The sequence below is a fragment of the Microcaecilia unicolor genome, chromosome 5 (assembly GCF_901765095.1).
Source record: "Microcaecilia unicolor chromosome 5, aMicUni1.1, whole genome shotgun sequence".
Taxonomy (NCBI): Eukaryota; Metazoa; Chordata; class Amphibia; order Gymnophiona; family Siphonopidae; genus Microcaecilia; species Microcaecilia unicolor.
The window spans coordinates 237,276,434-237,289,958 of NC_044035.1; the positions used below are offsets into that span (position 1 = coordinate 237,276,434).

Genomic DNA, 13,525 nt, shown 5'->3' on the forward strand with positions numbered 1-13,525 from the left:
TTTCTATGGAACTTTGAGAGGCTAAGTGCTTTGAAAATGAGCCTGTAGGTATCACCATATATAGCAGCCATTAAAACTTATACAATTCATTCACAAGGTTTCATAGTAACATTTACAATCAAGAAAAATGAAATGCACATCTGAATCGCTGAGCCAACATTGCAGAGCTAGGGTTATGGCAGCAGGGAAGAGGGGGTGCATGAGGGGGAAATAATGTGGAGCATGCCTCATGGAATTACTTCCAATCCCTCTGCTTGTGTTCCTGGGTATGTGTTTATGTCTCTCTATATATGTGTGTGTGGGTGTGCATTTAGCTGTACTTTGGTTTTGTATGTCTGTGGCTGGGAAAAGAAAAGGAGAGACCATTTGAAATGTACAGATCAGATTCTGAGGACATCTCAAATGAGTTCTTTATGGCTGAGAGTTATAAAATGTTTGAAAGTGAATTTAACTGCATAATATTTGTAGACTGTGGCACAAGCATGTTTTATTGTCTTAGACTATTATAATACAGTTGATATGGGAATGACTCAATGTCCTTCTCTTGTCTTGATTCATAATACTGCTGTTAGGATTGTTGGGGGGGTTTATGTAGAAATTATTAGATTATTCCAATTTCAGGTACTAAAGTTTGCTCATGGTACAGTTTTAAAGTTTGATTTAAGATATTTATGGCTGTGCATATGTTGAGAACAGAACTGGGTTCAAAGTATTTACAGGAGAGGATTTTGGATTATGTCCCTAGACATACTTTGCAGTTTCAGAGGGAAGTTTTACTTTGAGGCGTATTTTCGAAGCACTTCGACTTACAAATTTACATAGTAACTAATAGAACTTTGTAAGTCTAAGGGGCCCTTTTACAAAGGCGCTACGTGCATCCTACATGTGTCAGTTTTGAACTACTGCCCGGCTACCACATGGCCCGGGCGGTAATTTCATTTTTTATGAGTGTCCACTAAGCACGCTGTAAATTTTCCGGCACGTAGCGCTAATTGGGTGGTAATTGGCATTGTAAGCATGTAGACCATTACCGCCCAGTTAACATGTGAGACTTTACTGTTAGGGTGGTGGTAAGCCTCAGGCCCAACATGGACGTGTGTCAATTTTTATTTTGCCACACGTCCATTTTCGGCCCCCCCCAAAAAAGGCCTTTTTTTCAGGTACGCTGAAAAATGGACCTGTGCGCATCCAATACACACGTCTATATCAGCGCAGGTCATTTTTCGGCGCACCTTAGTAAAAGGGACCCCTAAGTGCTTTGAAAATGAGCCCCAAATTTGTGTCCTACAATTTGAGATGTTTGGTTGCAATAAAGTGGAGAGAGAATGTTTTTAGTGTCAGCCCCTTTATGGTGGAACAGATTGCTTTGTGTTGTTACAATGGAGAACGATTATCTGAAATTTTGGATAAGACTGAAGTTTTCCTGGCTGATTATTTGAAGCAATTTAAGCAAGAAGGAGAGGCTCCTGCCTACTTAAATTGCCTGGGGCAGCAGGACTTAACGAGCTCTGACCAGCCTCCCAAAAATGGGCAGGTCAGGGGCAGTAAATGGGGCCAGCTTTGAGTTGGAGTCGACTGTTAGTATTCAGTACCAGGAGCTGCATAGCTAACCCAATCAAGTTAAGTCAATTCATCCTCGCTCCTGCCCCCATCATCCCCAGTGGCCCACTAATAATAGGAAATAGGCCTTTGAGCTACTGTTAGAAATATGCAATCTGTCCCTAAAATCGAGTGTAGTACCGGAAGACTGGAGGGTAGCCAATGTTACTCCGATTTTTAAGAAGGGTTCCAGAGGAGATCCGGGAAATTATAGACCGGTGAGTCTGACGTCGGTGCCGGGCAAGATGGTGGAGGCTATTATTAAGAATAAAATTGCAGAGCATATACAAAAACATGGACTGATGAGACAAAGTCAGCACGGATTTAGTGAAGGGAAGTCTTGCCTCACCAATCTAATGCATTTTTTTGAGGGGGTAAGCAAACATGTGGACAATGGGGAGCCGGTTGATATTGTATATCTGGATTTTCAGAAGGCGTTTGACAAAGTGCCGTACGAAAGACTCCTGAAGAAATTGCAGAGTCATGGAATCGGAGGTAGGGTATTATTATGGATTAAGAACTGGTTGAAAGATAGGAAGCAGAGAGTAGGATTGCGTGGCCAGTATTCTCAGTGGAGGAGGGTAGTTAGTGGGGTCCCGCAGGGGTCTGTGCTGGGTCCGTTGCTTTTTAATGTATTTATAAATGACCTAGAGATGGGAATAACTAGTGAGGTAATTAAATTCGCCGATGACACAAAATTATTCAGGGTCGTCAAGTCGCAGGAGGAATGTGAACGATTACAGGAGGACCTTGCGAGACTGGGAGAATGGGCGTGCAAGTGGCAGATGAAGTTCAATGTTGACAAGTGCAAAGTGATGCATGTGGGTAAGAGGAACCCGAATTATAGCTACGTCTTGCAAGGTTCCGCGTTAGGAGTTACGGATCAAGAAAGGGATCTGGGTGTCGTCGTCGATGATACGCTGAAACCTTCTGCTCAGTGTGCTGCTGCGGCTAGGAAAGCGAATAGAATGTTGGGTGTTATTAGGAAGGGTATGGAGTCCAGGTGTGCGGATGTTATAATGCCGTTGTATCGCTCCATGGTGCGACCGCACCTGGAGTATTGTGTTCAGTACTGGTCTCCGTATCTCAAAAAAGATATAGTAGAATTGGAAAAGGTACAGCGAAGGGCGACGAAAATGATAGTGGGGATGGGACGACTTTCCTATGAAGAGAGGCTGAGAAGGCTAGGGCTTTTCAGCTTGGAGAAGAGACGGCTGAGGGGAGATATGATAGAAGTGTATAAAATAATGAGTGGAATGGATCGGGTGGATGTGAAGCGACTGTTCACGCTATCCAAAAATACTAGGACTAGAGGGCATGAGTTGAAGCTACAGTGTGGTAAATTTAAAACGAATCGGAGAAAATTTTTCTTCACCCAACGTGTAATTAGACTCTGGAATTCGTTGCCGGAGAACGTGGTACGGGCGGTTAGCTTGACGGAGTTTAAAAAGGGGTTAGATAGATTCCTAAAGGACAAGTCCATAGACCGCTATTAAATGGACTTGGAAAAATTCCGCATTTTTAGGTATAACTTGTCTGGAATGTTTTTACGTTTGGGGAGCGTGCCAGGTGCCCTTGACCTGGATTGGCCACTGTCGGTGACAGGATGCTGGGCTAGATGGACCTTTGGTCTTTCCCAGTATGGCACTACTTATGTACTTATGTACTTATGTACTTGAGTTGAGGAGGGAAGGGGGTTTTGGTAATGTCGATAGATGGGGGGGGGGGGGGAGGGAGTGCCTGGAAAGAGAGGGCCCGCTTTGGGAGTAGGAGGGAGCTTGGGGGGAGAAAATAAAAAAAGTTATGCAAGTCCCAGCGGATATTCAGCCAGAGCTCACCTAACTGGAGTGGAGGAGTGGCCTAGTGGTTAAAGCACTGGTCTTGCAATCCAGAGGTGGCTGGTTCAAATCCCACTGCTACTCCTTGTGATCTTGGGCAAGTCACTTAATCCTCCATTGCCTCAGGTACAAAGTTAGATTGTGAGCCCTCCTGGGACAGAGAAATATCCAATGTACCTGAATGTAACTCACCTTGAGCTACTACTGAAAAAGGTGTGAGCAAAATCTAAATAAATAAACTGTCTTATACAAGCTCCAGCTGAATATCAGCCATATGCTGTTTCAGGCAGGACAGTTTAAATTAGCCCCACATATAGCTTAGCACTGAATATCTGGGGCTAATTAAGCCAATCAGTCAGTGTTTAAAAAATTGCTGATGCCACCAGCTGAACATTTACCTCTTTGTTTTTAAACTTGCATTTCACTGATTGATTGGACAAGGAAGAATGGGTTCCGAGGGAGGAGGTTAGTGCAGAGTGTTGAATGTCTAGTAAGTTTTATGACTTTATGATATGTTAAAATGATTTCATGTGATTTAATGTAAACTGAAATGAGTACAGGTTCTAAGTGGTGGTATAAAAGTTTGATAAATAAAGCCTAAAAGGATCAAGGATTAATTCCTTAATCACTATTCCTATCTTGCAGCTGCTAGAACTGCTTTTCCCATTGAAATGCATTAAGTAATTTTTTTTGGGGGGGGAGGGGGACTTTTTCTCTGGAACCTCCAATCTGGTCTTGCTTATTTTAATTTGATGTGCTTTCCCCTGATTTTTCTCTTATGCCAAACTTAGTCCCATTTTCAGTTAAGTTTTCTTAGTTATTTTGTCCCCAGTCAGATAGACCTTCTGAAGTATTGGGTTAGAAGAAATTAAAGCAGATAATTTTCCATCCAGCTCTGTGGAATCTTAGTTTTAATTGAATTAGTAATATTTCCATCCAACTTTCTCTGCACAGGTAGATGCTTTCCGAGTGTTTGTGAGCTCCTTCGCCAATAACCTCCAGTACCCGGTTCTGTTTGTTGTTCGTCAGCAGAAGGGGGTGCTGTCCTGGGAGGTCCCACTCATTTTTCGAGGACTGTAAGTGTTAAAACATCTCTGTGGGGTTTTTCGTTTGTTTGTTTGTTTGTTTTTAATGATTCAGAATTATGCTGTTTGTTTCCAGAAAGCTTTCTACTGAAGACATACCAGCAAATGTTTGTGGCAAAAGTGAAAACAAGGATTTCTGTCTTTACAGAAAACTTCTCTCCACACTTTTTTTTTCACTATAGAATTGAACATAAAACTTTCATAAGCAAAATTAGGTGAAAATGACATCCTTTACTCCATTTTATTGCACTTTTTAATATTTTGTGAAAAAATTCTCCAGTTAGAGAGGTTATATGATGCCAACCTAAGTAATAGTAGCATAGGAGAAGAGCTCCTACAGACTCCCCCCCCCCCCCCCCTCCCAACTGCACCTCTCAGTTGCTCCACAATCTCTTAAAAATATCTAAATCTGCAACTAAACTTGAGGAGACCCTGGCCAGGATGTAGGAAGTTGCTGAGATAAAGGTTCCTTAAAAGTAAGCAATAACAAGTGCAGCCTCACAGTATGGTTTAAAGGCAAGTTTAAATCATAGTAGTCTTAACAAAACAGGGAGCTTCAACACAATACTGGCCTTTGGTACCATAAGCAAGTTAATCACACTCCACCTTGCAGTAGTCCATTATTCCATATAAGGTACAGATAGGCGTGAACCATGAATTTGCAGGACCATGGGGCACAAGACAAGGCATCCAAGAGTACAAAGAAACAAAGCCAGCTGGACTCTCAGAAATGGATGGAGAATCCAGGCATATATATAACACAGATAATGAAAATAACATGGATAATGACCCAGCCCTGAACCAACCCAAAAGCAGGGCGTTTAAACTCCCAGCACTCTAGATTAGCCCCAGCTGGGCCAATCAGAACACAACACACCCAAAGGCAGGAGATATAAAAGAGCACACCAGGGGCATAGCCACAGGTGGGCCCAGGTGGGTCTGGGCCCACCCAGCAGTGGTGCACCTTTGACATTGCTGGCGTGGAGAGGAGGAGGCTGGGCTCCCACAGTCCTGCATCTCCCTCCCTTAAGCATCGCTCTTGTTTGAATGGGTCCCCGGCAGCGAAAGTGATTCCCATATGCTGCCTGCCGCTAACCCGGAAGCCTCCTCTCTGCTATGTCCTGCCCCCTCGGTTGCAAATTCCTGTTCCGGCTTGGGCAGGACACGGCAAAAAACAGGCTTCTGGGTTAGCAGCACCAGCATGAGGTAATCGCTGCTGCTGCTGGGGACCCACTCAAAGAAGAGCAATGCTTAAGGGAGGAAGATGCAGGACCACAAGAGCCCAGCCTGCTCCCTTCCATGCTGCCACTTCTGGCAGAATGAGAGTTGTGAGTTGGGTTGGGGTAGGAAAGGAGAGATGCTGCTTGGGGCGGGGGCAAGAGAGAGAGAATTATTGGAGGGGAGTCGAGGGAGCAAGAGAGAGGGAGAATTGTTGGTCATGGGGTGGAGGGGGAGGAAGGGAGAGATACAGCAAAGGGGTAGAGAGCGGCAAGAAAGGGACTATTGTTGGACATAGGGTGGCGAGGGAAGAAGGGAGAGAATGCTGCATAGAGGAGGGGGAGGAGAGATTGTGGACCCAGGGCACAAGGGAGGGAGAGAGAGAGATGTTGGACATGGGAGTAGATGACAGGGAGGGAGAGACACACAGGAGGTGGAGAGGAGAGAGGGGGAGATGGTAGATTCAGGAACAGAAGGGAGTGATGGAGAGATGCCAGACAATGGGAGTGAGAGAAGAGACAGGGAGAAATGCAGGATTATGGAGGAAGAGAGAAGGGACAGGGAGATGTCAGGCTATAAGAGTGGGGAAGAGAGCAAGAGGGAGCAGCTGATGGGCTCAAGGGTGGAGGGAATGGTGGAACCATGTGAGAGAGGCCAGGAGGGGGAGGAGGGGGGTGGCAAGGAAATGAATGAGAGGATAGTGATTACAGAGGGTAGAAATATGGTAATGGATAGTAGATTAAAGATGAAAAAGAATGGGGGAAGGTTTGAGATGGGTAATGAGAGAACTAGTAGGTAAGAGAAGATTGAAATTTGATAGGTAAGTGAAAAGGAGGAGAAAAGTGAGAGAGGGGGAAATTTGAGTTCACAGAGAGCAGGAAAAAAAAGAGGAAAGAGCTAAAAAGGAATGATCAATATGTTGGAGAGGCAGGTTTAGTGAGGGAATCAACACAATAGCATTTTTTTTCTACCTTTGTGATCTGAACATTTTATTTTTCCATCATGTTGGTTCCTGTTTCTCTTTTCTACTTCTCTGTCTGTCTTCTTCTAATTCTCCTTCAAGTGGTTGCTGTCCATTTGTCTTTTCTCTTTTCTCCTGTCATGCTCCATTCCCTCACTACACCTGCCTCTGATGTATTGGTCTTTCCTTTTTAGCTTTCTCTTTTTTCTTTACTGCCTCTCTGTACACTTGAATTCCACCCTCTTTCTCACCCTTCTCCTTCTTTATACTTTTTAGCACCTATATCTAATTCTATCTCCTATTGTCACCCATAAACAGTCCCATTCCTCCTCTCATTCCTTCTCCAGCCTTCCTTTCCCTTTCATTTTTAATTTACTCCCCATTACCATATTTCTACCCTCTGTAATCACTATCATCATCTCATTCTTCCCCCCCAGCCCCCCCGCTGGCCTCTTCCATATCGTCCACCATTCCCAACATCTTCCTCCCTCCACTCTTCTAGCTCAGCATCTTCTCCCTTTCTCCCCTCTTCATCCTCGTAGCCTAACTCCCTGTTCTGTCCCTTCCATTTCACACCCCTAGCATATTCCTATCCCTTTTTTCTTCCCTCCTGCCCTCTTCTCCCATAGTTCAGCATTTCTCCCTCTCTTCCCGCCCCTCCCATCATCCAGCATCTCTCCTTCAGTCCCTTCTATCTTTAGATCTAACATTTCTCCCTTTCTCCCCTCCCCCTCCCGTGCATCTATCCCATTGTCCACCATCTCTCTCTCTCTCTCTCTCTCTCTCTCTCTCTCTCTCTCTCCCTCCCCCTAGGTCCAACATTTCTCACCCTCTGTTCCCTCCACTGCCATGCCCAACATGTCTCCCTCTCTTGACCCCTCCCCCCCATGCAGCATATCTCTTTCTCTTGGCATTTCTTCCTCCCCATCCCCCCGAGCAGCATTTCTCTCTCCCTTCCTATGGCCAACAGTTCTCCTTCTCTTCCTTTCCTCCTTCTCATTGTCCAGCCTTTTCCTAGCATCCCCAGTATAGATCTCCTCCCCCCCCCCATCTACCTTAACAAGCTTCTCTCTTTAAAGGAGCAGCGGCAGCGATTCCTACACACTGCCTGCAGATGACCTTGAAGCCTTCCTTCTGCCGTGTTCCACCCAGGTGGAAATAGAAAGTTGCATCAGAGGAGGGCAAAGCATGGCAGAGAGAAGGCTTCCAGGTTAGCCACAGGCAGTGTGTAGGAAATGCTGCAGCTGCCCTTTTGAAGAGTGAAGCTTGTTAAGAGACGGAGAGAGGGAGATGCAGGACCGCGGGAGCCTAGCTTGCTTCCCCCATGCTGGCTGTCAGGTGTGCACTGCTAGTGGTTGGGCTCAGGCCCACCTGTGGCTATGCCCCTGGCCTATGCTCCATCAAAACTACAACCCTAAGCATGCTTATACATGGGTCATGTAAAAGTACATGGCATCTTGTCACTGTGTGTACTGTTACACTAGTAACCCATGGGATATTTTTTTATTTTTATTAAAGGCCTTTAACATATGTAAATCAGGTTTTACACATGAAGAGTCCTTGATAAAATTACCCCCAAAATGGCAAGTTTAATGTAAAACTGCTGTGGATTTTTTTTTTTTAGAAAGCATTTATGAGGTTGGAACTACTTTAGTATGTCTCTGTGACAAGGATGTTGCTAATGGGGGAACACAAGAAATGTCTTTCTGATACGCATGTTTGCTGGATCTTTTTGATTTCACTTGCAGGTTTCCTGTTTTCCCCTTAGATCTGTTTTCTCTAACAAGTTTCTGTATGACTAGTAGAGGAGTGTGGTAGCCGTGTTAGTCCACTCTTAAGGTTATCAATAGAAATCAAACAAAATAAAACATGGAAAAAAAAATAAGATGATACCTTTTTTATTGGACATAACTTAATACATTTCTTGATTAGCTTTCGAAGGTTGCCCTTCTTCGTCAGATCGGAAGTAAGCAAATGTGCTAGCTGACAGTGTATATAAGTGAAAACATTCAAGCATTACTATGACAGTCTGACAGGGTGGGAGGATGGGGGTGGGTAGGAGGTATGCATGGGGACATCAAAGCATATCATTGATATTCTAACAGAATGGGTGTGGATAGGTGAGGGGTGGGGTGATCAACAGAGACATACAGCTTTATGGTTTATAATGGGCTAGGAACCCCAGATCCTTGTTAAGTCCTGGGGTTCCTAGCCCATTATAAACCATAAAGCTGTATGTCTCTGTTGATCATCCCACCCCTCACCTATCCACACCCATCCTGTTAGAATATCAATGATATGCTTTGATATCCCCATGCATACCTCCTACCCACCCCCATCCTCCCACCCTGTCAGACTGTCATAGTAATGCTTGAATGTTTTCACTTATATACACTGTCAGCTAGCACATTTGCTTATTTCCGATCTGACGAAGAAGGGCAACCTTCGAAAGCTAATCAAGAAATGTATTAAGTTATGTCCAATAAAAAAGGTATAATCTTATTTTCTTTTCCATGTTTTATTTTGTTTGATTTCTATTGATAACTGTATGACTAGTGAAAGAGTTGCCAGAAAAGGAACTCCGAATTGAAAACACTAAAAAAATGTATTGTCCGGGGTTTTCAAAGGTAGCGTATATTCTGACTCCTTTCCATATCCGAATTGATTTAGGTACCAGAAAACCTATCCTTACCAGCAGGTGAGCCGCACCCTGTGTCCCATGGAATTGGAGGAAGAAGCAGTACCCTCGGAGCACTTCATATTTGTGGATGTAGCTTCCATGGCACCATTTAATGTTGAGTACAAGCTGTTAGTCACCAGGATAAAGGACTTTGAACTGCAGTAAGCAAGACTTGTACTATTCATGTCTGTTCTTTAGTATCCTATATTTATTTGAAAGATTTATTAACCGCTTTTATAATGAGGAGTGTGCAGAAAGTGTAACTGGAGATAAGCAGCTTGCACCATACTAATAATCTAACCTCAATAAATGTAGTCGTGTCAGTATAAAACACAGTTAGAACTGTGAGGTAAGCTTGAGAATAGACAAATTAACTCATAGTATTGGCAAAAAGATTGACACATTGGTTCTTGGTTTAGAAACATCCCCACTTGTAAATGGCAGAATTTACACATCTAGAGAAGCCTACAGGTGTAAATGGCATTTCACAACATGGAACGTTTACAAGTGGAGAGGTTTACTCTGTGTAGATGTGAAGGTGGTGTAGAACATAAGAATAGCCACACTGAGTCGGACCAATGGTCCATCTAGCCTAGAAACCCAGATAATAGCAATATTCCATGCTACCAATCCCAGGACAAGCACTGGCTTCCCCATGCTAGAAGGTTGCTAGGCTGTATAGAGAGAGGTGTGACCAGCAGAAGAAAAGAGGTTTTAATGCCCCTGTATAAGTCGTTGGTGAGGCCCCACCTGGAGTATTGTGTTCAGTTTTGGAGGCCGTATCTTGCTAAGGATGTAAAAAGAATTGAAAGGGTGCAAAGAAAAGCTACGAGAATGGTATGGGATTTGCGTTACAAGACGTACAAGGAGAGACTTGCTGACCTGAACACGTATACCCTGGAGGAAAGGAGAAACAGGGGTGATATGATACAGACGTTCAAATATTTGAAAGGTGTTAATCCGCAAAAGAACCTTTTCCGGAGATGGGAAGGCGGTAGAACGAGAGGACATGAAACGAGATTGAAGTGGGGCAGACTCAAGATAAATGTCAGGAAGTATTTTTTCACGGAGAGAGTGGTGGATTCTTGGATTGCCCTCCCCCGGGAGGTGGTGGAGATGAAAACGGTAACGGAATTCAAGCATGCATGGGAAAAACATAAAGGAATCCTGTTCAGAAGGAATGGATCCTCAGAAGCTTAGCCAAGATTGGGTGGCTAGTGCTGGGCAAGACTTCTACGGTCTGTGCCCTGAAAATGGCAGGTATGCACAAAAAGTAGCACATATGAGTTTATCTTGTTGGGCAGACTGGATGGACCATGCAGGTCTTTTTCTGCCATCATCTACTATGTACTATGTCCATCTCAATAGCAGGCTATGGACTTTTCCTCCAGGAACTTGTCCAACCCTATTTTAAACCCAGATATACTAACTGCCATTGCCACATCCTCCACATCTGGCTACAAATGTGGAGGCGGGACTATTTTTAAAAATGTTCTTGGGTAAAACCGTGTGTTACATGCAGAAATAGCTTTTTATAAAATTTCCCAGACTTCCTGCACCCAGACATATGCACATGCAGGCTGTACATGCATAAATTAATCCAACCTAAATGGAGATGTTCCTGGGACTGGAATGGCTTGGATTGGATTTATTCATTTTATATACCGCCTTATACCATAGTGTCAAGGTGGTTTATAAAATACAATCACATAAAAAAACAATTAGAATAAAAATATGAAAGCAGCAATCACAGGCAAGCAGTGTCCATAACAGATCAAGCAAAATGTAGATGAAACATCCAGGACTTTAAAAGCTTCTGTAACACAGTATATACTCAATTCAACCAAAAGATTATTGCAGTAATCAAGCCTGCTTGTAATAAATGCATATACTAACTTCTTCAAATTATTTACAGCCAGTATAGGCTTCAATTGGTGCAACATACAAAGATGATTAAAACAAGATTTAATGGTGTGACCAATCTGTGAATTAAGTTTTAAGCGAGCAGGATTGAGATGGAGTTTGAACTTGTGCATATACTTTACAAAATACACATACATGCGCATAAAATAAACCATTAAATCTGTGCATCCAGAGAGCATATTTATTTATTGCATTTGCATTTTCCCACCTATTTGCAGGTTCAATGTGGCTTACATAGTAACCTTGGTGGCGATCGCCAGTTCCGGTATAACAGATACAGAGTGATATTGTAGTAAGGTTCATGTGTGACAGACACATTAGGGAATAGGAAGGAAGGGTTGAGTTATGTCCAGTTCGAGTATTAGTTTCGTTGTGTTGCAGGATCAAGGCATTTAAGTTGGGTCATTAGGGTATGCCTTTTTGAATAAGTTAGTTTTCAGTGATATCCGAAAGTTTGATAGGTCATACGTTATTTTCAAGGCGTTTGGTAGTGCGTTCCGTAGTTGCGTGCTTATAAAGGAGAAGCTGGATGCATAGGTTGATTTATATTTAAGTCCTTTGCAGCTTGGATGATGGAGGTTTAAGTAAATGCTAATAATAATAATAATATGTAAATGTGTACATGTATTTTCCATGAAGTAATTTTCAGAAGGACAGTATGCATGTCCTTTCCTTTTTACAGGTTATTTCAGTTTGTAGCATGACAGAGAAAATATTGAGCTGATGCTCAACAACTGTATTTTCTTTAAAGTCTCCTGTCCAACAGGGCTTAGGTGCATTGTAAAAGTGATCTGTTTGAGCTGACAGAAGAGCAGTGCTTAAGGGTTAGTCTACAAGTTAAGCACCTTGTCATCAAAGGAACTTTTATTGAATAGACATGATATGTGGGAGTGGATTAAAGGTATAAGAAAATAAGAGAAAACATTTAGTTCATTCTGGTTACTTTGAATAAGATTCTTAGTAAAATATCTTCTAGATCTAGTTAACTATGTTGTTGTAGGTTTTATCTATTAGACTTTCTTTTTCTTTTCTTTTTTTTGCAACTCTCAAATGTCAAAAACATGTAATGTTGGTTACTCGTTAATGTTTAATTTGTACTAATGTCATTAAAGTATTATTTGCTGCTACAGGGCCTATTGCATAAAAATGGGCCCTGCAGCAAATAATGCACTTTACCCCATTAATAAATGACAGCCCCCCACCCCCACCCCCACAGTTGAAGAGTTTCTTAAACACTGTAGTATAGTATGGTTTCCATCTAGTACAAAAACCATGTCTGTATTCTTTCCCTTCCTACCCATACAATATCAGTAAGAGAGGTTATTCATGTAAGAGAAACTTAAAAAGAAAAAAAAATACACACAATAAAACAAAAATACAAGCAAAATAAAAACTTGTGTAGCAGGCTGCTAAAATGTTCTTTCTTATATACTGTAGTTGCAGGAAAAACATTCTATGGGGCCTGTTCCAGAAAGCTGCTTAGGCAAGAGGGGATGGGATCATTCTGAGAAAGTGGCCCAATAGCTTTGAAGGTTAAGTTTTTGGAGGGAAGTGTAAAACTCTTGATTTGAAAGGAGCCTTGTCTGTCTTCCTCAAGAGGTGTCTATACCGAATATTTACCCTTCTTTATAGGAGCCTTGGTTCCCTGGTCAAGAAGCTAAGGAAAAGGAGAAACCAGCTCAGGGGTTGCCAGTTTGGTCCTTTGCTGTCCCCTGCTGTATGCCTATTTTCAAAAAGACTGAACTAATTAGAGAGTGCACAAAGTGCCATAAAAAGGAAAGAGAGGATCATGGGCAGTAGCTTAACTAGGACTGAATGGGCCCTGAGCAGAAAAATTAAGATAGGAGAGAGAGATGCTGTTATAGGAGGCCTAAGAATGTGGGAGGGGTGGAGGGCAAACCCTTTCAGAGCTTCAGCAAACCTTGCAAAAGTAATCACATTCTAGACCTATATAGAAAATATATCATAGTAATAGAAACTGAACTACAAGACATCAGAGAGATACATTTCCCAAAGCTGACATATTTCAGCTAATACATTCAGAAAAAAAATGAATTTGTCTACCTTTGTTGTCTGAGTATTGTTTTTGTCCCCGTGTCTCATTTTTTGCCTTTCCTTAACACTTTTCAGGGTCTTCTGTCCTGGATGTCCACCATCCACCTTCCCTCTGCATCCCTTATCCAGCATCTCCCTATCCCCCCCCCCCCCCCCCCTTGACCAG

At 42.8% G+C, this 13,525-nt stretch overlaps 1 protein-coding gene across 1 annotated transcript in view; it reads left to right on the forward strand.

Annotated features, from left to right (window-relative positions):
- SIDT1 (SID1 transmembrane family member 1) overlaps window positions 1-13,525 on the forward strand; it is a 234,634-nt gene that overhangs the window by 71,096 nt on the left and 150,013 nt on the right. Inside the window, exons 3-4 of the mRNA XM_030203910.1 lie at window positions 4,392-4,513; window positions 9,372-9,542. Of these exons, the coding sequence (XP_030059770.1) occupies window positions 4,392-4,513; window positions 9,372-9,542 (293 nt within the window). The remainder of the gene's footprint in view (window positions 1-4,391; window positions 4,514-9,371; window positions 9,543-13,525) is intronic.